The sequence below is a fragment of the Mustelus asterias genome, chromosome 20 (assembly GCF_964213995.1).
Source record: "Mustelus asterias chromosome 20, sMusAst1.hap1.1, whole genome shotgun sequence".
In the NCBI taxonomy this organism is placed as follows: domain Eukaryota; kingdom Metazoa; phylum Chordata; class Chondrichthyes; order Carcharhiniformes; family Triakidae; genus Mustelus; species Mustelus asterias.
Window position 1 is genome coordinate 9,080,216 of NC_135820.1, and position 26,679 is coordinate 9,106,894.

The 26,679-nt window shown below is 43.9% G+C and overlaps 2 protein-coding genes across 3 annotated transcripts in view; one reads left to right on the forward strand and one right to left on the reverse strand.

The window, feature by feature from the left end:
- The first annotated feature begins 324 nt into the window (after positions 1 to 324).
- LOC144508405 (claudin domain-containing protein 1-like) overlaps positions 325 to 26,679 on the forward strand; it is a 41,316-nt gene continuing 14,961 nt past the window's right edge. The window contains exons 1-2 of one of the 2 annotated variants that reach the window (XM_078236287.1): positions 391 to 449; positions 24,393 to 24,529. The gene's annotated coding sequence lies outside the window, so the exon portion shown is untranslated. Of the gene's footprint in view, positions 450 to 24,392; positions 24,530 to 26,679 lie in introns of both variants that reach the window. The other variant, XM_078236288.1, reaches the window with a different exon arrangement.
- On the reverse strand, positions 1,531 to 4,275 carry LOC144508753 (G-protein coupled receptor 15-like). Its single transcript, XM_078237063.1, has one exon. The coding sequence runs from the start codon at positions 4,273 to 4,275 to the stop codon at positions 3,151 to 3,153; it is 1,125 nt and encodes a 374-aa protein (XP_078093189.1). The 3' UTR covers positions 1,531 to 3,150.

Consider the following 26,679-nt stretch of genomic DNA (forward strand, 5'->3'; position numbering starts at 1 on the left):
TTTCAGAGAAGGAGCCTGCAGTCCCTTTACCTCTCCTGAATGCAGTAGAAATACATGTCTGTATCCACACACAAAGAAATATCATACATTTATACAAAGGGTATCACTTGGAAATCACACTCTGCTTTAGAAAAGTCCAGTAATAACCACAAAACCTTACTCTGAATTAAATTGGTACTTGCAGATGCCCAGAAGATCCTATCACTTGTTTAAGGGGGAATCTGTAAGATCTATAATGTAAAGATATTCTAAGTATGAGGAAATGAAAGTGAAGGCGTTAGTAACCTGTTCCTGACCCATTCTGTGCCAACTCAACACACTGAGTTGGCTGAGAATGGAATGACTGCTTCCAGCCTGGCCATGTGTTGTTGCATTCACTCCCTCTCATATTCAAACAAACACTGAGGGATATTCAAAGTCGGGCTGCAATTAGGGCAAATATGCTGACTGTGAGTAATTTGGTTCCTTCTAGCTGGCTATTCCTTACATTAAATACTGTGGATTGTAATATTTTAGACAGGGCATTATACACAGGATTATATATTGAATGTAATTGTAAATTATAAACAAAGTTTCAAATATTCGGGTAATTTACTTTAAACGTCTATATGTATGGTCATCTACCCATCTCTCTCTGCTTTCCTCAGTCTCTTCCTCTATTTCTCTGACTCTCTTGCATCATATTTCTGAATTATCTCTTCCTCTCTGGGTTATTCTCTCAGTCTGTCTCCCTCTTTCTCTCTTTCTGTTGCTGTTACATGCACTCCTTGTGACTGTCTCCCTGGCTCTTTCTCTTTCTGTCTCTGTCTTTCTCTCCCCAGGTCTCTCAAGTCTCTGTTCAACTCGCTCTTTGGTTTATTCTCTCGGTCTATCTCTCTCTCTCTCGCTATTGCTCCTTCACTCTGCATCTCGTTCCCTCCGACTCATTCTCCTTGACATATTCTTTCTGTTACTCACTGCCTCCTGCTCTGTTTTTCTCTCTCTCACCATTTCTCTTCATCTTTTGCTCTTGCTCTCTGTCTTGTCCTGTCTCTTTCTCTCTCTCTCCCTCGAGCTCTGCCCCTCTCTCTAGTCTTCCTTTCTTAATCTCTTAGTCTTTTTCTGTCTTCCTCTCCCCACTGCTTGTGCTGCCTATCTCTGTATTTATCTGTCTCTGCCCTTCTCCATCACGCACATTTTCTCTCTATCTCTACCACTGCCTCTTCTCACCCAGCTTCTGTCTTTCACATTGTCTCTGTCCCTCTACGGTGTTGTCCTCTTCTCTTGCTCTCTGATCTTGTCTTTTGTGTTTCTTTCTCAATCTCCTCACTCATCCCTTCCCTCCCTTCCTCAGTGTTTTGAAGTTGGGAAATTAATCGGATGGAAATGCACTGAACGTAGGGTAAAGTCATGCTACCAGGCACCAACATTTAATAATAACCACTGTCCCAACTGCAATTTTCTTCAGAGAATTTATTTGCAACAAGAAATTTTAAAAGATCAACAGTTTCCCCAATTTATTTAACACAGAAACTTGCAGAAAAATGTCACAGGTTGATTGGGACAAGACCCCCAGGGCTACAAAACTTAAATGGAGAGAGTTCAGGCAGACATGGAGTTCCTCTCTAAAATATTCAAACAACAGCCTAATTCTGGTTGCAAATCCAGAGAGCTGTATTAACACACACTCTCTCTCAGTGGGATCTATATAACCCAGAGAGCTGTATTAGCACACACTTTCTTCACTGGAATCTGCATAACCCAGAGAGCTGTATTAACACAAACTCTCTCTCACTGGGATCTATATAACCCAGAGAGCTGTATTGACACACAGTCTCTCTCACTGGAATCTATATAGACTCCCAGGTGTTTCTGGAGCCTGTGAGACCCAGAGTTGCTTGAGATTTTCGGGGGAGTCTCTGCGGCACTGCAAAGGGAAACACTTTGTCAATTCAATTATGAATGCATATGAGGAGGTTGACAGATGGGGGAGTAGGGATATGGGAAGGCAAGAAGACAAAGGGAAAGCAAGGCGATATAGATGAGAAGAGTGAAAGGGCACAGAGTGAACAAGTGACAGTGGAGGGGATAGCTGCGGTGAGGGGGGGGGGGAGATGAGGGGAGGTGTATGGGGAGAAACAGTGCATAAGGGAGGAAGGAAATGGAGGTGAGGGGAGAAGGCAGAGAGAGGGATAGACTTTTATTAAGAGGTTTCTCTCTCTTTGACCAATTTGTTGGTCATCTGCCTAAAGTTCTTATGTGGCTGGCAGTCAAATGTCATCTGATTTGCACTGCAGTAAACAGCATCAGGTGTTTTGTGAAGGGGTGGGGGAGGGGTTGCAGCTTCCCTCAGAAGCTGACTCTCCATTAGTTAACACACTACCAATGGCTGTGTGAAAAAATAACCAAACGGGCTTTGGAATCACAGCTTTAAAGGAGTAATCACCCATTATCATCTCCAGCCTGACAGACAGACTGCAAGTTAAGGACTCAAAGGATCCTGGTTACAACAACAGATAGATAGGAAATCCATCTTTGGTTATGCATGTCCAGCCTCTTGTCTATCAGTCTCTGACATGCCATATTTGGTTTTGAATACCAACACAAGGTGTTGGCATTCATCCTCCTTGCACAATCACCCAAGGGTTCAAGGGATACATCTCTTCATGTTACTTATCTTAAATAAAGAGTCTCAGTCTCGGTCTCATCAAAACCAAATGTTCATGTAAGTGTTGACCTGTCCATCCCAGGGTCAAAGTGCAATGTTCATCTTCCAATGACGAAGAGTGGAGTCAGCCAGGACACCGGCTGTTTCTCTGAAGTGTCTCTGTTTGACTTCTATTTTCCTGGTGGGCACTTCTGGGGGTTCCATCAAATGGAAAGAGGCAAAATCTTCACATACAATGCTGGATTTGGCTTCCTGCGAGATCATGTCTGTGGATGGAAAGTCCCTATCTTTGGCCGGTCAACGTAAGCATGACACCACTTCTGGAAGGATTCCAATGAATTGCATTATGTATTGACTAAAAGGGCAGGACATTGGTCTCAACGAATCAATGTCAATGTTTTTTTCTCCACATGAATGACAACATATCCCCCTTTTCGTCTTGCTCCAACACCAAGCTCAGCCATCTCCCCCTCTCCCCATCCCCTTCATCCAAGCAGTGGGGCTCAGGGTTGGAGGTTGGAAGCCCAGGTGGACAGTTGGATGGTGGGGCGGGGCAACCTCCTCTTGCTGTTGGGACCTTCTGTGGTGCCGGTACTGGGCTGGCTGTCGGAGGTGGTGGAGAGCTGGCTGAGGTGAAGGGGCTTGAGGCAAGGTAGCAGTAGTTGCATCACAGCCTTCTGGATGGATCGGTCATAGAGGCAGTAGATGATTGGATTGGAGCAGCTGTTGGCAAAGGCCAGAGGTGCGCTGACCATCATACCAAGTCCCACCGCTGTCCGGAAGGTGCAGGACCCCTGCCCCACCCCCCAGCGCAGCAGCAAATGCAAGGAACGAAAAACATTTAAAGGCAGCCAGGAGATCAAAAAGACCAGCACTACCAGAAAGACCACCCTCATCGACTTCCTCAGCTTGATGTCTTGTTTCTTGCTCCTCCTGTACTGGAGGCACAGCTTCTTGGTGATGGAGCAGTAACAGAGCAGGATGACCAGCATTGGGCAGAAGAAGGTCAGGAGCAGGTAGGTGAGAGAGACAGCGGGGTTGGTGGAGTCCTGGTCTTCGACACAGTAGGACACCCTCCCCTCATCCCGCGTCTGGATGGTTCGGCTGCGAAGTACCGGCAATCCCAAGAGGAACGAGGCTGCCCACACCAACAGACAGGTCAGCGTCGCGTAAACTTTGGAGCGGACTCTCCGGGAGCGGAGCGGGTACACGATGGCAAGGTAACGGTCCAGGCTCATGCAACTCAGGAAGAGGATGCTGGAGTAGGCGTTCACCGCCACCAGGTAACTGCTCAGCCGGCACAGCAAGAGGCCACTCCTCCAGGACTGGTCCCAGGCCTCAGCATCCACCCAGAGTGGCAGGGTGACCAGGAAGACCAGATCGGCCAAAGCCAGGTTCAAGACGAAGATGTCCAGCTGCCTCTTGACCCGGCACCTCATCCCAATGGCCGAGACCAGCAGCCCATTGCCCAGCACTCCCACCACGAAGATCAGGCAGTAAACTAGGGGAAGGAAGAGACTGGACTGGGGAAGGGAGATAGTTTCACACTCCTCTTCCTCACTCAGCTCAGTAGGATAAGTGTCATAATAATTGTCCATATCACAAGGATAGACTGTTACATTCTCCATGGTCACCTCGTCAATCTCTCTTTGTCTCTCTGTTTGAAGTAGTTGTTTGTCATCTCATGGCTGTCAAAGGTTGTTCACTCCCTTCCCCTGCTGATTGGTTAGCAGCAGATTTTATCTCTGTAAGATCTCACTTCCTGACCCTTCCTCCCTCCTCCTCCTCCCATCCCCCCCACCTCTCAAACTTTGTTTTTCTACAGACGATGAAAGACAGTTTCACAAGCTACAACAATCCCAATTCCCCGAATCTTTACTCTGTCTTCTCTAACAATACCAACTGTCCCTTACACTGCTGTCTCTGTTCCAGCAACACTCTCATTCTCTTCCAGCTAACTTCCAAATTTGTCTTTGTTCTCTCTTTTTCTCCTTTCGTTTCTGTCACAGTCTTTTCTCTCTCTCTCGCTTTGTTCCTCTCTGTGTCAGTCTCGGCATTTCTCTTTCTGTGCCGTCCTACCCTTCTCTCTCTCTAGCTTTCTGTCTTCTCGTAACACTCCATTCTCTCCCACTGTCGCTCACACTCCCTTCATCACTCTCACCATATTGAATTTGCTTCCACTGCCCTTTCAGGCAGTCCATTCCAGATCACCACATCTCTCTGTGTGAAAACATTTCTCCTCATTTCCTTCTCTCATTCAATTCCTAATTGTCTGACCTTTATGCCCTCTGGTTACTGACCCTCCTGTCACTTGAATTGAAATGATTTGGAGATGCCGGTGTTGGACTGGGGTAAACACAGTAAGAAGTCTCACAACACCAGGTTAAAGTCCAACAGGTGTATTTGGTAGCAAAAGCCACTAGCTTTTGGAGCGCTACCACTTGAATTGAAAGTCATAGGGTTTTCCAGCATGGAAAGAGGTCTTTCAGCCTATCATGTCTACGCTGACCATCACGCACCTATCCATTGTCATCCTATTTTCTAGCATTTGGTCCGGAGCCTTGAATGCGATGGCGTTTCAAGTGCTCATCTAAGTGCTTCTTAAATGTCACGAGGACTTCTGCCTCTAACATCCTTTCGGGCAGCGAGTTCCAGATTCACTTTAAATATATTTCCCTCAAATTCCCTTTAAATCTTTAGAATGCTTTCTATTCTTGTTAAAATAAATTAGTGGTACTGTGACTCTGTTTCTCCACATTTTCTTTTAAAAATGTAAAAGTTACAGTCATTTAAGTCAGGGTTCCATTCTGGGATCATCCTGTCCAGTTATAAGATCAATTGGTGTCGTAACAAGTGAAATTTCTCCTTATACTATTAAAACATTTTGTTATTTTGAACAACCCTATCAAATCTCCTCTTAAAACCTACTCTGCTCTAAGGAGAACAATTGCAAGCTTTTCCAGTCTCTCTGCGTTAGCTGAAGTCCCTCAAACCTGGGCCCATTCTAGCCTATTTCCCCTTGACCTTCTGTGTTCTGAGGAAAACAATCGCCCGCCCCACCTCTCTAAATGTCAAATAAATGAATACCAAACGATAATGCTAATCTCTCAGACGCAATACATTCACAGATCTGTGGGGAGAGAGCAGGGGAGTGGGAATAATTGGTAAGCGCTAGTCAAAGGGACGGCTGGAGCACAATTGGCTGTCATGGTTATACAATTGGAAAAGCAGATAAATAAGAAACTCACACGGACAAAAAGATGGGACATGAACTGGGCACGGTAAAGTACAAATAATTACTACAGATGAAATACACACAGAAACAGGTACATTGCACCCAGGAACAGGTAGGAACCTGTTAGAATATGAAATAAATTGACAGATAACATGACTGCATAATAAAACAGCAAAAAGCAAACAGGATGTACTGCTAATAAACAGAAAGTGTACATATCAATGGAAATTTACAGATTTGCTTTGTTGTGCATTCACCATTTCCGCACGGCAACTCCAGGATTCAATTAATTATGCAATAGGTGACTTTGGCTGTTTGTTAAAACAAGCACTCTTCAAATTATGGAGGCTGACAAAACAGGTGCAGGCCATTCAGCCCATCTTTGCTGTACTGGCTCACTGGAAGAGCTATCCAATGATCCCACTCCCCTGCTCTTTTCCTCCATAGCCCTGTAAATGGTTTCCCTTCAAATATTTATCCAATTCCTCCTTTTGGAAGTTCCTATTGAATCTGCTTCCACCGTCCTTTCGGCCAGTGCCTTCTAAACCACAACTCCCCATCTCCCCTTTCTTTTGCCAGCTGTCTTCGATCTGTGTCCCTCAGGTTACCGACCTTCCTGCCACTAGGAACAGTTCTCCTCATTTATTATCTCAAAATGCTTCATGATTTTCAGCCCCTCATAAAATCTCTTAAATTGCTGATTTAAGGAGTAAAGTCGAAGCTTCTCCAGTCTCCCCATGCTAATTAAAGTTCCTGGTTTCATGCTTGTAAATCTTCCATGTACCCTCTTCAAGGCCTGCCTATCCAATAAATTAATTGTTAATTAATTATTAATTAATTAATTTAATCAACGTAAGACTGGAAATATAAAATGCAAGAACATTTACAAGTGGTAAATCGTACAAAGTAAAATGTCTCAAGGTTCTTCATAGAAGCAACTGCCTTTTTGAACTGTCGATGTGCTACATAAGGAGATATTAGCATGGGTCATTAAAAGCCAAGTCAGAACCGTCGGTTTGAAAGAGCATGTTAAATGAGAGGGACAGGCTGGGGGGTTTAGGGAGGGAATTACAGACCTCAGCGCCCAATGTTGGAAATCAATGGGCTGCCCAAGCACCCAGAATTGAAGAGATCCTGGAGGGTTGTGGGGCAACAGGATGTTATGGGACAGGGAGGGGCAAATTGTGTGGGGACGAGGAAAAGCCATTAACCTCAAATCTGCAGCCAACATAACACAAATATCAAAATGCACGCACACACCCACATAGAATTTAAAATAACAAAAAACCACCTTTGTTAAAATTAGCCAAAAAGTAGGGGGCCCATACAAAATACAAAACACTTCAACAAAATGTAAGGACAACAGCAAAATGGTTTCCAATGCTTTTTCAGAAGAAATAACCAGTTTGTATTCACAAGTCTATTCAGGATATTAAGGTAATGTTCTTTTTAAAAGCACTGCATCATTTATTCAAGATGTATTTTCTTTTACTCAAAACAACAAAAATAACGAGTAATTTGAATTAAATTATATAGGAACATAGAGATTTAATCTTAAATATTATATTCTTAGATAATTACATGTTTTCATTTTGAGCCTATTTATAAAGCATACATCAAGACCTAAACAAAGCTCCCTGCGAAATTAAATTTCTCCAACTGGGCGATTCTTTGGGTAAATGTTACCTTTTACATTTATTGCAAGAATTAATCCACATTGAAGAACGTGTAAAACAAAGCAATTCCCAGAATTTCAAACGCACCCCACCCAAATAGAAACTTTCACCGACCCAGTAACTGGAGCAACTATGCTCAGATAGAAAAAGAGAACACAGATGCTTCAAAGGGTTCTGATTCAATTTGTGTTCTCTACCAGGATTTCTTCTCTTTAACATCTTTTCAGCAAACTTTGGCAACACTATTTCTGTAAATCATTGCACAAAGCCTGTAATCAATCTCACCGCTTTACATTATCAGAGCCTGTCTTGTGCTCAAATTGTTTCTATTTTAAATGAAACAAGTAACTGAGCCTTCGCAGAACTGCCCCCGCCCGCCCCCCCCCCCCCCCCCCCGTTCCGTCCACTAACCTGCTCTTTTTAACAACACGTGGACTGGGACAAGCTGCAATGTTTCAAATGTGGGAATACCATCAGTTAAATGAGTCCACTGCACTGGTTCAATTACAGACAGAGCAATTCTTGAAACTGGATAGAACATAATGAGTAATAGCGAGAGACTTTGATACCAAGATTGAATCATCTTAACTTTGATACTTGGCACGCAAAGTGACAAAGAATGAAAGGGCCAGGTCACAGAAAGGTGAACACAACATGCAACAGGAGCAGGATTTTTCCACAAGCATTTGACACTCTCATCCTGCTCAATGGGTGGTACTCCAGTGTCTGAGTTAGATGGTTAGAGGTTCTTGATGCACTCCAGGGCATGAACACACGAATCAAGACTGACGCTCCGGTGCATTCCGGAAGGCTGAATTGTCCGAGGATCAGAACTGTCAGAGGGTCAGTACTGAGGGAGTGCTGAGCTGTTGAAGGCTCAGTACTGAGGGAGAGCTGAACTGGCAGAGGGGTAGTACTGAGGCAACATTCCCTGTCAGACGAGAAATACTGAGGGAGTGCTGCAGAGTGTAAGTAGAGGGAGTAATGCACTGTCAGAGGTGCAATATGGAGGAATTATTGCACAAGCAGAGGAGCAGTTTTCATGGAGTGCTGCACTGTCAGAGGGTCAGGACTGAGGGAGTGCTGCACTGTCAGAGGGTCAGGACTGAGGGAGTGCTGCACTGTCAGAGGGTCAGTACTGAGGGAGTGCTGCATTGTCAGAGGGTCAGTACTGAGGGAGTGCTGCATTGTCAGAGGGTCAGTACTGAGGGAGTGCTGCACTGTCAGAAAGGTCAGTCGTGAGGGAATGCTGCACTGTCAGAGGGTCAGTACTGAGGGAGTGCTGCACTGTCAGATGGTCAGTACTGAGGGAGTGCTGCACTGTCAGAGGGTCAGTACTGAGGGAGTGCTGCACTGTCAGAAGGTCAGTACTGAGGGAGTATTGCGCAGTCAGAAGGTCAGTACTGAGGGAGTGCTGCACTGTCAGAGGGTTAGTAATGAGGGAGTGCTGCACTGTCAGAAGGTCAGTCATGAGGGAGTGCTGCACTGTCAGAGGGTCAGTAGTGAGGGAGTGCTGCACTGTCAGAGGATCAGTATGAAGGAATGCTGCACTGTCAGAGGGTCAGTACTGAGGGAGTGCTGCACTGTCAGATGGTCAGTACTGAGGGAGTGCTGCACTGTCAGAGGGCACTGAGGGAGTGCTGTACTGTCAGAGGGTCAGTACTGAGGGAATGCTGCACTGTCAGAGGGTCAGTACTGAGGGAGTGCTGCACTGTCAGATGGTCAGTACTGAGGGAGTGCTGCACTGTCTGAGGGTCAGCACTGAGGGAGCACTACACTGTCAGATGAGTAGTATTGAGGGACTGCTGCACTGTCAGAAGGTCGACAATGAGGGAGCACTGCACTATCGGAACATTTATTACCAAGTGAGCCTGTACTGAAATACAGTACTCTCTCAGCACTGATCCTCTGAACAGTTTTGTGCAGTGTTTCCTCCATATTGCTCCTCTGACAGCACAGCTCTCCCTCAGTACTAACCCTCTGACAATACAGCTCCCCTTCAGTAGTGACCCTCTTACTGTGCAACACTCCTCAGTCTTGACCCTCTGACAGGATAGCAATGTGAGGAATGATAAGCACAGGAAGGGACCGAGCGAAGAAACATTAGAGTTCACCAGGAAATAGGGTTGAGTAGGAAAAAATGTCAAAAACAGAATTAAAGATTCTTATCCTGAATGTACACAGCATTTGTACCAAGATGGATGAATTGATAAAACAAATAGAGATACATGAGTATGATATGACAGCCATGACAGAGACAGGGTTGCAAAGTGACTGAAGCTGGTAATTATATATACAAGAGTATTCTCTGTTTCAGAATAACAGGAAGAAAGGGAAAGGAGGCTACATGGCTCCATGAACAATGTCTTAAATCAGTGAAATAGTGAGATATGATCTTGGTTTACAGGATCGAAATGTAGAATCAGTTTGGTTAGAGATAAGAAATAGCAAAGAAAAGAAGTCACTGCTGGAAATGGTGTGTAGGCCACTTGATGGTAGCTACACTGTAGAACAGAGTAAAAGCCAAGAAATAATGGGGCTTCTGAGAAATAATCTTCATATGGATTGGACATATCCAACTGGATGACAGCCTGGAGGGTGAGTTCATCGAGTGTATTTGGAACAGTTTCTAAGAACAATATGTCCTGGAGCTAAGCAGGAAGTAGGCTATTTTAGGCTGGGTAATGTGAAATGAGACACGATCAATTAATAACCTCATAATAATGGATCCTCGAGGTAAGAGTGATCTGAATATTAAGGAATTTAATATACCATTTGAGGGTATGTGAACATGCATACAAACATAAGAGTTAGAAGCAGGAGTAGGCCATTCATTCCCTTGAGCCTGCTCTGCCATTCAATAAGGTCAAGGCTGATCTGATTTCTTTACATTCCCAACTACCCCCTAGAACCTTTCACCTCTTGCTTATTAAGAATCTATTTAGCTCTGGCTTAAAAAAAACTCTGCTTCAACTGCCTTTTGAGGCAGAGAGTTCAAAAGACTGACTGAGGAAAGAAAAACACTCTCCTCATTTCTGCCACAAATGGGTGACCCCTTATTTTCAAGAAGAGATTCCTTGTTCTAGATTTTCCCACAAGGGAAAATATTCTTTTCACATCCACCCTGTCAGGACTACTCAGGATCGTATATGGTTCAAGTCACCTCTTATTCTTCTAAACTCCGCCGGATGCAAGCCTAGCTTGGCTAATCTTCCCTCATAAGATAACCCATCCATTCCAGATACTGATATGGTACACCTTCTCTGAAATGCTTCCAATGCATTTACATCCTTCCTGAAATAAGGAGACCAATACTGTACACAGTACTCCAGATGGCATCTTGTATAATTGAAACATAACCTCTCTAACTTTATATTCAATAAACAATGATCTTCCACTAACTTTCTTAATTACTTATCAAAGGTTATTGGGTAAAATAAAAATTTATGGTGTTATGAGATAGCATTGGCAGGATGGAAGATTGGCGAGGTAACAGGAAACAGAGAGTATGTCTGAATGGATCTTTTTTCTGCAGCACGGTAGCATAGTGGTTAGCTCTGCTGCTTCACAGCGCCAGGAACCCGAGTTCGATTCCCAGTTTGGGTCACTGTTTGTGTGGAGTTTGCACATTCTCCCTGTGTCTGCTTGGTTTTCCTCTGAGTGCACCGGTTTCCTCCCACACTCTGAAAGATGTGCTGATTAGGTGCATTGACCCGAACAGGTGCTGGACTGTGGCGATGAGGGGAATTTCACAGTAACTTCATTGCAGTGTTAATGTAAGCCTTACTTATGACTAATAAATAAACTTTAACTTTAAACTTTACTTACTGTACCTGCATGCTAACCTTTTGCAATTCACGCACGAGGACATTCAAATCACCCTGTACCTCAGATGCAAATCTCACCATTCAGCTAATATGCTTCTTTATTCTTCCTGCCAAAATGGACAATTTCACATGTTTCCACGTTATGCTGCGTTTATCAGATCTTTGCCACTCACTTAATCTATCTATATCCCTTTGTAGTCTCTTTATGTCATCTTCACAACTTGTTTTCCTACCTTGTGTCATCAGCAAATTGTACAAACATATCTTCGGTCCATTCATTCAAGTCATTTATACAAATTGAAACAATTGAGACTTGCGCACTGATCCCCATGATATTCCACTTGTTAACTCCTACCAAGCAGAAAAAAGATCCATTCAGACATACTCTCTATTTCCTGTTATTTAGCCAATCTTCTATCCTGCCAATGTTATCCCTACACCATAAATTTTTATTTTACCCAATGACTTTTGATGAGGCACATTATCAAATGCCTTCTTGAAATAGAAGTACAGTAGATCCACCAGTTCCCTTCATCCACAGCACATCACTTCCTCAATGAACGCCAGTAAATTAGTTAAACGTGATTTCCCCTGCACAGAACCATGTTGAATCTTCCTGATAACCTTGAATTGATGTAAGGGCCCTGCCATAACATTTTGAATAATAGTTTCTAACATTTTCCCTGTGACAGATGTTAAACGAACTGACTTAGAGTTTCCTGCTTTATGTTTCCCTTTTTGAACAAAGGAGTCACATTCGCTATTTTTCAAATTCCCCAAATCTCGGGAGATTTGGAAAATTAAAACCACTGCATTAACTATCTCACTCCCCACTTCTTTTAAGATTCAATCTATCAAGACTCGGTGGCTTGTTAACCCACAGCTCCAACAATTTGCTCAGTATCACTTTCTTCGCAATTATAATTTTCTTTAGTTCTTCTCTCCCTTTCATTTCCTGATTTACAGTTAATTCTGGGATGTAACTTGTATTTTTTTAGTCATTCGTGGAACATGGGCATCACGGCTGGCCAGCACTTATTGTCCATCCCGAGTTGGCCGAGGGCAGTTGTGAGTCAACCACATTGCTGTGGCTCTGGAGTCACATGGCCAGACCAGGTAATGACAGCTGATGTCCTTCCCTAAAGGACATTAGTGAACCAGATAGGTTTTTCTGACAATCAGCAATGGTTTCATGGTCATCATTAGACTTTTAATTCCAGATATTTCCAGACACTGGGTCGGCACGGTGGCACAGTGGTTAGTACTCTTGCCTCACAGCGCCAGAAACTCATCTCCAAACTCTGTGGCCTGGGCCTCGGCACCTCCCTCTGTGACTGGATCCTGAACTTCCTAACTCATAGACCACAATCAGTAAGGATAGGCAACAAAACCTCCTCCACAATCATCTTCAACACTGGTACCGCACAAGGCTGTGTTCTTAGCCCCCTACTATATTCCTTATATACCTATGACTGTGCGGCCAAATTCCCCTCCAATTCGATTTTCAAGTTTGCTGACGACACCACCGTAGTGAGTCGGATCTCAAACAATGACGAGACAGAATACAGGAATGACATAGAGAATCTGGTGAACTGGTGCGACAACAATAACCTCTCCCTCAATGTCAACAATGAAGGAGATTGTCATCGACTTCAGGAAGCATAAAGGAGAACATGCATCAACGGGGACGAAGTAGAAAGGGTCAAGAGCTTCAAGTTTTTAGATGTCTAGATCACCAACAACCTGTCCTGGTCCCCCCATGCTGACACAATAGTTAAGAAAGCCCACCAATGCCTCTACTTTCTCAGAAGACTGAGGAAATTTGGCATGCCAGCTATGACTCTCACCAACTTTTACAAATGCACCAAAGAAAGCATTCTTTCTGGTTGTATCACAGCTTGGTATGGCTCCTGCTTTGCCCATGAACGCAATGAACTACAAAAGGTCGTAAGTATAGCCTAATCCATCTCGCAAACCAGCCTCCCATCCATTGATTCTGTCCACACTTCCCGCTGCCTCAGCAAAGCAGCCATCATAATTAAGAACCCCACATATCCCGGGCATTTTCTCTTCCACCTTCTTCCGTCGGGACAAATATACAAAAGTCTGAGGCCACATACTAACTGACTCAAGAACAGCTTCTTCCCTGATGCTGTCAGACTTTTGAATGGTCATACTTTGCATTAAGTTGATCTTTCTCTACACCCTAGCTGTGACTGTAACACTACATTCTGCACTCTCTTGTTTCCTTCTCTATGAATGGTATGCTTTGTCTGTATAGCACGCAAGAAACAATACTTTTCACTGTACGTTAATACATGTGACAATAATAAATTAAATCAAATCAAAATCAGGGACCCAGGTTCGATTCCCGGCTTGGGTCACTGTCTCTGTGAAGTTTGCACATTCTCCCCATGTCTGCGTGGGTTTCCTCCGGGTGCTCTGGTTTCCTCCCACAGTCCAAAGATGTGCGGGTTAGGTGGACTGGCCATGCTAAATTTCCCCTTAGTGTGAGGGGGACTAGCTCAGGTAAATGGATGGAGTTGTGGGGATAGGGCCTGGGTGAGATTGTGGTCGGTGCAGACTCAATGGGCCGAATGGTCTCCTTCTGCACTGTAGGATTCTATGATTCTATTTTTAATTGAATTCAACTTCCACCACCTGCCGTGTCGGGATTCGAACCCGGGTCCCCAGAAAATTAGCTGAGTTCTGAATTAATAGTCTGCTGATTGTCCCACTAGGCCATCACCTCCCTTCGACAGTATCCTCTACAGTGAAGACGGAAGCAAAATACTTGTTCAATTACTCTGCCATTTCCTTATTTTCCATTAATTCCCCAGACTCTCTTTCTATAGCACAAATACTCACTTTTCTTTTTTAAATAATTATAGAAACTATTGTCTTGATATTTCTGGCTATTTTTCCCTCGTGTCTCATGTTTTCCTCATTATTCTTTTCGTCATTATTTGCTGTTTTGATATACTGTCTAAACCTCTCACCTGTCACCTTCCTTTATGCAATTATGTGCTTGTTAAGTTTGATGCCATCTTTACCTTTTTTACTTAACCATTGATGGTGAGTCCTTCCCTTGGAATTTTTTCTTTCTCATTGGAATGTGTCTATTCTCTGTATTCTGAAATATCCCCTTAAATATCTGCCACAGCATCTTTACTGACCTATCGCTTAACCTAATTTGCCAGTTTATTTCAGCTAGCTCTGCTTTCATTCCTCATAACTGCCCTTGTTTCAGCTTAAAATACTAGCTTTGGACACACTGCTCTCCCTCAAACTGAATGTAAATTCAATTTATTATGATTGCTGCTACCTAGGTGCACCTTCACTGTAAGATCATGAATTAATTCTACCTCATTGCACAATACCAGATCTGGTATAGCCTGCTCCCTGACTAGCTCAATAAACTTTGCTGTGAAATTGTTAATTAATTTTATCTCATTGCACATTAGCAAGTCAAATATAGCCTGCTTTCTGGTTGGCTCCAGGATGTGTTATTCCAAGACATTAGCCTGAAAATATTCTATCAACACCTCAGCTAGATAATCTTTGATTTTTCCAGTCTACGTTTAGCTTATCGCTGAATTTTTCTAACAAGAGCTCACCATTTCTTTCTTTTTGTGTGAATCCAACTTGGGGGCAAGTTCCCACAGTCTGCAATCAGTAAGGATAGGAAATGTCACTTGCTCCAAGATTATCTTCAACACTGTGTTCTCAGCCCCTTACTATATTCCTTATACACCAATGACTGTGTGGCCAAATTCCACTCCAACTCCATTTCAAGTTTGCTGATGACAGCATCATAGTGGGTCGGATCTCAAACAATCTCGAGACAGAGTAGAGGAAAGAGATAGAGAATCCGGTGAAATGGTGCAAAAAACAATAATCTCTCCCTCAATGTCAGTAAAATGAAGGAGAAAATTATCAACTTCAGGAAGCTTAATGGTGAACATGTCCCTGTCTACATTGATGGTGATGAAGTGGAAATGGTCAAGAGCTTTAAGTTTCCAAGTGTCCAGATCACCAACAAACTGTCCTGATCCCTCCATGCTGATGTTATTGTTAAGAAAGTTCATCAATGGCTCTACTTTCTCAGGAGGCTAAGGAAATTCGGCATATCTGTTACAACAATTTTTACAGATGCGTCATAAAAAACAATCCTTTCCGAATGTATCACAGCTTAGTATGGCTGCTGTTCTGACAAGACCGCAAGAAACTACAAAGGGTCGTGAACAAAGCCCAGTTCATCATGCAAACCAGCCTCCCATGCATTGACTCCGTCCATACTTCCCGCTGCCTCAGAAAAGCAGCCAACAGAATCAAGGACCCGGACATATTGTCTTCCATCTTCTTCCATCAGGAAAAAGATACAGAAGTCTGAGATCACGCACCAACCAACCCAAGAAGTTTCTTCCCTGCTGCCATCAGACTTTTGACTGGACCTATCATATAGTAAGCTGATCTTTCTCTCCACCCTAGCTGTGACCATAAAACTATATTCTGCAATTTTTCCTTTCCTTCTCCCCTGTGTATTCTATGAACAGTATGTTTTTTCTGTATAGCATGCAAGAAACAATGCTTTTCACTATATCCTAATACACGAGCCAATAATAAATCAAATCAAATCAAATACAAATCAAAACTTTGATCATCCTCTCTATGGTGCTAATAACATTCTGAATTAACAAAGCCACCTGTCCACCTTCTCCAACTTACCAGTCCTTCCTAAATGTCATGTACTGTTCAATATTCTTGTCCCAATGCATGTAACCCTGTTGCCATATCTCTGTAATGGCTATGAAATTGTATTTATCATTTCTATTTGTGCCATCAGATCATCTGTTTGTTTTGAATGCTATGTGCAGTCAGGTAAATTTGTCCTTTTATTCTCTTTGTAACCACCTAATGATTGATTTACTCATCGACTTGTACTCTATCACTTCCTGTTATGGTCCATTCATCATTTCCCATATAAATACCTGTGAGACAAGGAAATGACAGAAACCTTGAAGAAGTATTTCATACCTGTCTTCACAATAGAGGATACCAAACAAAAATCTGAAGAAGACTAGAAAGCAGGCAGAAAAAAGGAGGAACTTGCCACAATAACTCACAAAAGCTACCAGGAAAACTAACTGGGATAAAGTGTCCTGGACATGGTGTCCTACATCAAAGGCTGTCACAAGAAGTGTCTGCAGACATAGTAGATGCACTGGGTGTAATCTTCAAAAATTCCCTAGATTCTTGGGTAAAGTCTCAGTGGATTGGAAAACTGCAAATGTTATGCCATGGAGGGAGACAGAAAGCAGGAATCTGCAGGCATCTCACCTAACATCTATAGAGTCATAGAGGTTTACAGCATGGAAACAGGCCCTTCGACCAAACTTGTCCATGCCACCCTTTTTTTTAAAAACCCCTAAGCTAATCCCAATTGCCCACATTTGGCCCATATTCCTCTATACCCATTGTACCCATGTAACTGTCTGAATGCTTTTTAAAAGATAAAATTGTATCCGCCTCTACTACTACCTCTGGCAGCTTGTTCCAGACACTCACCACCCTCTGTGTGAAAGAATTGCCCCTCTGGACACTTTTGTATCTCTCCCCTCTCAACTTAAACCTATGCTCTCTAGTTTTAGACTCCCGTACCTTTGGAAAATATATTCATTATCTACCTTGTCTCTGTCCCTCATTATTTTATAGACCTCTATAAGGTCACCCCTCAGCCTCCTATGCTCCAGTGAGAAAAGTCTCAATCTATTCAGCCTCTCCTTATAACTCAATCCATCAAGTCCCGGTAGCATCCTAGTAACTCTTTTCTGCACTCTTTCTAGTTTAATAATATCCTTTCTATAATAGGGTGACCAGAATTGCACACAGTATTCCAAGTGTGGCCTTACCAATGTCTTGTACAAGTTCAACAAGACGTCCCAACTCCTGTATTCAATGTTCTGACTGATGAAACCAAGCATGCCGAATGCCTTCTTCACCACTCTGTCCACCTGTGACTTCACTTTCAAGGAGCTATGAACATGTACCCCTCGATCTCTTTGTCCTGTAACTCGCCCCAACACCCTAGCATTAACTGAGTAAGTCCTGCCCTGGTTCAATCTACCAAAATGCATCACCTCGCATTTGTCTAAATTAAACTCCATCTGCCATTCGTCAGCCCACTGGCCCATTTGATCAAAATCCTGTTGCAATTGGAGATAACTTTCTTCACTGTCCACTATGCCACAAATCTTGGTGTCATCTGCAAACTTACTAACCATGCCCCCTATATCTCATCCAAATCATTAATATTAATGACAAATAACAGTGGGCCCAGCACTGATCCCTGAGGCACATCGCTGGTCACAGGCCTCCAGTTTGAAAAAAAACCCTCTGGCTTCTGTCAAGAAGCCAATTTTGTATCCAATTAGATACCTCACCCTGGATCCCGTGAGATTTAACTTTATGCAACAACCTACCATGCGGTACCTTATCAAAGGCCTTGCTAAAGTCCATGTAGACAACATCAACTGCACTGCCCTCATCTACCTTCTTGGTTACCCCTTCAAAAAACTCAATCAAATTTGGGGGACATGGTTTTCCACTCACAAAGCCATGCTGACTGTCCCTAATCAGTCCTTGCATCTCTAAATGCTGTCGATCCTGTCTCTCAAAATACCTTCCAACAATTTACCCACCACAGATGTGAGGCTCACTGGCCTGTAGTTCCCAGGCTTTTTCCTGCAGCCCTTTTTAAACAAATGCACAACATTTGCCACTCTCCAATCTTCAGGCACCTCACCCGTGACTATCGATGATTCAAATATCTCGGCTAGGGGGACCTGCAATTTCCTCCCTAGCCTCCCACAACGTCCTGGGATATACGTTATCAGGTCCGGGGGATTTATCTACCTTGATGCCCTTTAAGACTTCCAGCACCTCCTTCTCTGTAATATGTACACTCCTCAAGACATTACTATTTATTTCCCCAAGTTCCCTAACATCCATGCTTTTCTCAACGGTAAATACTGATGAGAAATATTCATTTAGGATTTCACCCATCTCTTGTGGATCCGCACATAGACCTGAAGGGGCCCTACTCTCTCCCTTGTTACTCTTTTGCCCTTTATGTATTTGTAGAAGCTCTTTGGATTCTCCTTTGCCTTATCTGCCAAAACACTTTCGTGAACCCTTTTTGCCCTCCTGATTTCTCTCTTAACTCTACTCCTACACCCCCTATACTCTTCAAGAAGAGATTCACTTGATCCCAGCTGCCTATGCATGTCACGTGCCTTTCTTCTTCTTGACCAGGGCGTCAATATCCCGAGTCATCCAGGGTTCCCAACTTTTGCCAGCCTTGCCCTTCATTCTAAGAGGAATGTGTTTACCCTGAACCCTGGTTAACACACTTTTGAAAGCATGCCACTTACCAGACGTCCCTTTGCCTTCCCACAGACTCCCCCAATTAACTTTTGAAAGTTCCTGCCTGATATCATCAAAATTGGCCTTGCCCCAATTTAGAATTTTAACTTTTGGGCCAGACCTATCATTCTCCATAGCTATCTTAAAACTAATAGAATTATGGTCACTGGTCCCAAAGTGATCCCTCACTAACACTTCTGTCACCTGTCCTTCCTTATTTCCCAAGAGGAGGTCAAGTTTTGCCCCCTCCCTAGTTGGGCCATCCACATACTGAATAAGAAATTCCTCCTGAATACACTCATCAAATTTCTCTCCATCCAACCCTCTAACACTATGGCTGTCCCAGTCAATGTTAGGAAAATTAAAATCTCCGACTATTACCACCCTATTTTTCTTGGAGCTATCTGTAATTTCCTTACATATTTGCTCCTCAATTTCCCGCTGACTATTTGGGGCCCTATAGAACAACCCTATCAAAGTGATTTCCCCCTTCTTATTTCTCAGTTCTACCCATATAGACTCAGTGGCCGAACCCTTGGATATATCCCCTCTCAGTACGGCCGTGATGCTTTCCCTGATCAAAAATGCAACTCCCCCTCCTCTCTTATCTCCTGTTCTATCTTTCCTGCAGCATCTGTACCCTGGAACATTGAGCTGCCAGTCCTGTCCCTCCCTTAGCCATGTTTCAGTAATTGTTATAACATCCCAGTCCCACGTACCCATCAATGCCCTGAGTTAATCTGCCTTGCCCGTCAGGCCTCTTGTATTGAAATAAATGCAGTTTAATCTGGACTTCCCTTACTCTCTGTCTTGCTTTTGCCTGATCTGTCTGCTACTAGAATTACTGACACTGTCTTTACTAATTAATGTGCTCTCTTTAACTTCTGTGCTGTCCTCAAACCTCTCTTCTGTCTCCCTACTGCTTTGGATCTTACCCCCCTGCCAAACTAGTTTAAACCCTCCCGAGTGGCTCTAGCAAATCTCCCCGCCAGGATGTTAGTTCCCCTTCAGTTCAAATGTAACCCATCCCTCTTGAACAGATCAGCCCTTCCCCAGAAAAGATCCCAATGATCCAAAAATCTAAATCCCTGCCCCCTGCACCAGCTCTCAAGCCAGGCGTTCATCTGCCTAATCCTCCTATTCCTACTCTCAGTAGCACGTGGCACCGGTAGTAGTCCTGAAATTACTACCTTCGAGGTCTTGCACATTAGCCTTTTGCTGAACTCTCTGTATTCACATTTCAGGACCTCATCCCTTTTCCTACCTATGTCGTTGGTACCAATGTGTATAACAACCTCTGGCTGCTCACACCTCCCCCTTAAGAATGTCCTGCAATCGCTCAGAGATGTCCTTGACTCTGGCAACAGGGAGGCAACACACCATCCTGGAGTCTCGATCGCGGCCACAGAAACGTTTGTCGGTGCCTCTAATTAACTGCCATTGGGAAGAATCCATTATTAATCCATTATTATAGGTGGCACAGTGGCACAGTGGTTAGCACTGTTGCCTCACAGCACCAGGGACCCAGGCTTGGGTCACTGTCTGTGTGGAGTCTGCACATTCTCCCCATGTCTGTGTGGGTTTCTTCCGGGTACTCCAGTTTCCTCCCACAGTCCAAAGATGTGCCGGTTAGGTTGATTAGGCATGCTAAATTAACGCTAATTTCGGGGGGATTAACAGGGTAAATATGTGGGATTACGGGGATAAAGTGGGATTACTGTCGGTGCGGGCTCGAAAGGCCTCCTTCTGTACAGTAGGAATTCTATGATTCTATAAGGGGACAGCAGCAGGACAGTTAGAAAATGATAATATAATCAAGCACCGTAAACATGGTTTTGTGAAAGGGAAATTGTGCTTGACAAATTTATTAAGAGTTCTTTGAGGATATAACAAGCAGGGTGGATAAAAGGGACACAGTAGATATAGTGCCATTGGATTTCCAATAGGCAGTCGATAAGTGGGCGCATAAAAGGTCAAGGTAAGACCTCATGATGTTGCGGATACTCTCGCATGAATGCAAGATTGGCTAACGAACAAGAAACAAGAGAGTGGGGATGAATGGGTCCTTTTCAGTTTACATTCACAAACTGTAAGTCGTGGAGTGTTACAGGGGTTAGTGTTGAGGCCTCAAATATTTTCAATCTATATTAATGACTTGACTGAAGGGAGTGACTGGATCATAGCAAATTAAATAACAATACAAAGATGGGGAGCAAAGCAAGTTGTGAGGAGGATACAAAGAATCTGCAAAGGGAATACTGACAGGTTCAGTGACTGGACAAAAATTCGGCAGCTGGAGAATAATGTGGGAAAACATGAGGTTGCCCATTCTGCCCAGGAAGAAGAGAAAAGCAGAATATTATTTATATGGAGAGAAATTGCAGAATACTGCAATATAGAGTGAAGTGTGGTTTCCCTGTACATTAATCACAAAACATTTGCCTGCAGGCACAGCAAGTATTTAGGGAAATAAATCAAACGTTGGCCTTTATGACAAGAGGAATGGAGTATAAATGTAGGGAAGTCCTGCTACAGCTGTACAGGGCATTGGTGAGACCACAGCTGGAATACTGTTCTCCTCTCCTGACTTCAAGGAGGAATGTGCCTGCAATGGAACCGGTTCAGAGGTGAGATGGCTCACCAGACCGGCTCATACGCTGAAGGGTTTGTCATGTGAGGGAAGGTAAAACAGGCTAGGCTGACATTCGTTGGAGTTTAAAAGAATAAGAGGTGATCTTACTGAAAGGTTCAAGATTCTGAGGGGGCTTAAGAGACAGTTGCTGAGATTTATGTTTCTCTCATGGGGAAAATGAGAACATAGGCCACAGATTAAAAGCAAGGGGTAACCAACCCATTTAAGATGAGGAGGATGTATTTATTTTCTTCAGGTTGGCAGCAGTCAGAGCTGTAAAGGCTGAGTAATTGGACAAATTCAAGGCTGTGTTAGGCCAATCTTTCATTGACAAGAGTTTGAGGACACCCAGGAGAGTTGCATTTGGATCAAAATCATATCAGCCATGATCTTACTGTGGGGTGAAGAAGTATTGATGGGACAAGTGACCTATTCCTGCTCCAAATTCTTATGATATTATGAATAATAACTCTCCCACAGTGCAGCACTCCCTTACAACTGATGCTCCAACAGTGCAACACTTCCTCAGTACTGATCTTCCATCAGTGCTGAGCTTCCTCAGTACTGACACCCCTAACTGTGCTATACTCCCCCTGTAATGATTCTCTAACAGTGCAGCACTCCCTCAGTACTGACCCTCTGACAGTGCAGCACTCCCTCAGAACTGATCTGCGAGTAGTGCAGCGATCCATCGTCCTACAGTGCAACACTGCCTCAGTACTGACCTTCCTACACTGCAGCATACCCTCAGTAGTGGGCCCTCCAACAGTGCAGCACTCCCTCAAGTAATGGCCCTCTGATAGTGCAGCGCTCCTGCAATACTGACCCACCGTCAGTGCAGAGCTTCCTCAGTACTGATCGTCTGACAGTGCAGCACTTCCTTAGTACTGATCCTGTGACAGTGCAGCACTCCCTTGGTACTAACCCTCTGACAGTGTAGCACTCACTCAGCACTGACCCTCTGACAGTGCAGCACTCCCTCAGTACGGATCATTCGACAATGCAGCACTCCCTCAGTACCTACCCTCATACAGTGCAGCACTCCCTCAGTATTGATCCTCTGATAGTGCAGCACTCCTTCTGCACTGACACTCTGACAGCAAAGCGCTCCCTCAGTACTGACCCTCTGACAGTGCAGCACTCCCTCAGTACTGACCCTCTGACAGTGCAGCACTCCCTCAGTACTGACCCTCTGACAGTGCAGCACTCCCTCAGTACTGACCCTCTGACAGTGCAGCACTCCTCAGTACTGACCCGCTGACAGTGCAGCACTCCTCAGTACTGACCCGCTGACAGTGCAGCACTCCTCAGTACTGACCTCTGACAGTGCAACACTCTCAAAGTGCTGACCCTCTGATAGTGCAGCACTCCCTCAGTATTGATCCTCTGACAGTGCAGCACTCTCTAGCATTGATCCTCTGACAATGCAGCACTCCTTCTGCCACTGATACTCCAACAGCATAGCACTCCCTCAGTATTGACCTTGACAGTGCAGCACTCCCTCAGTACTTCACCTCTGATAGTGCAACACTCCCTCAATACTGGATTATGGGGCTTCAGTCCTTCAATGGTGGGCGGTTTTAAGCCACATCAATTTGCCTCAAAGATGCTAGTAATAGTCTATTTGTGGGGATGGGGATTATAGAGTCATAGAGGTCTGCAGCATGGAAACAGGCCCTTCGGCCCAACTTGTCCATGCTGCTCTTTTATTTTAAACCCCTAAGCTAATCCCAATTGCCCGAATATGGCCCATATCCCACTATCTTACCCATGTAATTGTCTAAATGCTTTTTAAAAGACAAAATTGTACCCACCTCTACTACTACCTCTGGCAGCTTGTTCCAGACACTCACCACCCTCTATGTGAAAAAATTGCCCCTCTGGACACTTTTGCATCTTTCCCCTCTCACCTTAAACTTATGTCCTCTAGTTTTAGACTCCCCTTCCTTTGGGAAAAGATATTGACTATCTAGCTGATCTGTGCCCCTCAATATTTTATAGACCTCTATAAGATCACCCCTCAGTCTCCTGCGCTCCAGAGAAAAAAGTCCCAGTCTATCCAGCCTCTCCTTATAACTCAAACCATCAAGTCTGGGTAGCATCCTAGTAAATCTTTTCTGCACTCTTTCTAGTTTAATAATATCCTTTCTATAATAAGGAGAGATTGCAGGGGAGAGATTGAGGGAGAGAAGAGTGAAAGGCGGTGAGATTTAGCTAGGTTGAACTGATTGGGCTCAAGCTGGTACTTTAAAATATAAAGCTGCCACAGAGCACAATTGCGTCAGAAAAGCAGAACAAGTGGAGTTTTCATGTGGCCTTTAACCTGTGATAACCTCAACACAGTAAGAGACGGAAAAGAAATCTGTTCAGCAAAGATTCCTGCCATTGGTAAGGGTTGAACACCATCTGGATGGGTTTGCGTGTGGTGACGCAGGTTGTGGTTAACCTGCAGTGAACTGTGAGGAGGCCTTTCAATCCTGACATTAATCATTAGCCCCAGTGAGGCCTCTGTGTGGGTGTTTTGAATGAGATAAAAATTAGATGTGAGAGTTCATCTCCGAGGTCACCTTCTTGCCGCACGACCATAAGAAATGGAACAAGAATGGACCCTTCTCCTACCCCCACGTGCCCCTGCGGACTGCTCCATCATTCAGTGTGATTATGGCCAATCCAGGTCGTCATCTTCACTCCGCCATTACTCCCCTCATCTCTTGCCTTGGATGAAAACCAAAAATGTGCCTATCCCAGCATGAATTTCAATACTGGGATCCTTTGAATGAAGAAGTTTCTCCTCATCTCAATCCTAAATGATTATTCCTTGCCTTGAGTTTGTGTCCTCGTTTTTTGGATTCCAAAGCCAGGAGAAATTCTCTCTCAGTATCTACGCTGTCAAGTCCCTTCAGAATATTTATGATTCAGTGAGGTCACCTCCCGTTCTTCTAATCCCCAGAGAATATGGACCTAATTTACTGAGTTTCTCGTCACAGGACAACCCTCTCATTGCAAGCACCAATCTTGTGAACCTTCACTGAAACATGGGGACGAAAACTTAGCACAGTGCTTTATATGTTGTTTCATCAAAGTCCGGTCAGATTTCTTTATTCTTGTAGTCCAATCCCCTTGTGATACAAGGGACACTTGCCTTTCTGGTTCCTAAACTGAGTACGGCCAAGTACTTCTGAGCATTTGGTTAGGCCGCACTATTGCGTTCAGTTCTGGTCACCACATTACAGGTAGAATGTGCAGGTTTTGGAGTGGGTATAGAAGAGGTTTACTAGGATGCAAGAGGGTTTGAGCTATAAGGGGAGGCTGGACAAAGTAGGGTTATTTTTCTCTGGAGCGATGGAGGCTAAGGGGAGACCTGATAGAATTTTATAAAATTATGAGAGGCGCATAGATGGGGTTGACAGTCAGAATCTTTTTCCCAGACTTGAAATGTCTAATACTAGGGGTCATGCATTTAAGGTGAGAGGGGGAAAGTTCAAAGGAGATGTGAGGGGCAAGTTTTTTTACACAGAGAACTTTATTCTTTATTCATTCGTGGGGCATGGGTGTCGCTGGCTAGACAGCATTTATTGCCCATCCTTAGTTGCCCTTGAAACTGAGTAGCTCACTGGGCCATTTCAGAGGGCAGTAAATAGTCAACTACATTGCTGTGGCCCTGAAGTCACTTGTAGGCCAAACCAGATAAGGAGAGCAGATTTCCTTCCTTAAAGGACATTAGTGAACCAGATGGGTTTTTCCGACAATAGTTTCATGGTCATCAGTAGATTCTTAATCCCAAATATGTTTTTTTAATTGAATTCAAATTCCACCATCTGCCATGGTGGGATTTGAACCCGAGGAGAGGTAGGTGTCTGGAACCCGCTGCCAGGGGTGGTGCTGCAAGCAGATATGATAGGGGTGTTTACGGAGCTTTTAAATAAGTTCATGGATATGCAAGGAATAGAAGGATATCGACCAATGGCAGGCAGAAGGGATTAGTTTAATTTGCCATCATGTTCTGCACAACATTGTGGTCTGTGCTGTGCTGTCCTGTTCTACGTTTTGTCAATATTTAGAAGTTTAAAAAAAATTGTCCTACCTCTCGATTCTAAATACCAACATAACCTCACACTTCCTCACATTATCGTTCCTCTGCCATCTTCTTACCCTCTCACTAACCAATCTAAACCTTTGTCGCAGTAGAGGCATGAAAGATAATAACATTTATATTATATTTATTTATTTGTCACAAGTAGGCTTACATTCACACTGCAATGAAGTTACTGTGAAAATCCCCTAGTCGCCACACTCCAGTGCCTGTTCGGGTACACTGAGGGAGAATTTAGCATGGCCAATGCACCTAACCTGCACATCTCTGGATTGTGGGAGGAAACCGGAGCACCCAAAAGAAACCCACACAGACATGGGGAGAACGTGCAATCTCCACACAGACAGTGACCTAAGCGGGAATCGAACCTGGGTTCCTGGCGCTCTGAGGCAGTAGTGCTCACCATTGTGCCACTGTGGTTATATTGATCAACAGGATTATTTGATAAACACATTATTTTCTGCTTTCTTTAAATGGTTACTAGCTGAGCGGAAAAACTGGTTCAGCCTGTCACCTGATGCCTTGCAGGAATTTCAAAGTAACAATGTGCATGGGGATTGTGAGTGTGTTCCCAGCTAACTTTGAACACATGAAAACCTTTGAGGGTCTTAATCTTCCATAATAGTACATACGACCAAAGCATTAGCAGTCCTAACACAACTGTTTTGACAAAGAGACGTCACTTTGTTAATCCGACACCAGTGTCCCCAAAAAACAAAAGGAATCTTGAATCCAATTAAACCTCAAGATTCCAGCCATCCTGTGCCCAACATTGAGGAGGTATGTCACATCACCTCCCCTCAAGCTTCACTGTGATATCATCTGATGGAACTGAATTCCGGCCGTTGCTGTTTTGACCTCCAACATGAACAGAATCCCAGGCAACATCATCAAGCTGGTGGCAGCAGAAAGACGTATGACCCTCATCCAACCCCATTGACTGATGGAAGCTTGGAACTCGTGCCTCCCAACTGACTCAGAAGGTCAATAAAGCGGGAACACTGCACAGGTTTACCAGACTGATTCCTGGGATGGCAGGTCTGTCATATAAGGAGAGACCAAGTTGGTTAGGATCGTATTCATTGGAGTTTAGAAGAGTGAGAAGGGGTCTCATAGAAAGCTATAAAATTCTAACAAGTTTAGA

Excerpts from the sequence above, each read along its gene's own strand:
- LOC144508753 (XM_078237063.1), bottom strand. The coding sequence starts at position 4,275 with ATGGAGAATGTAACAGTCTATCCTTGTGATATGGACAATTATTATGAC.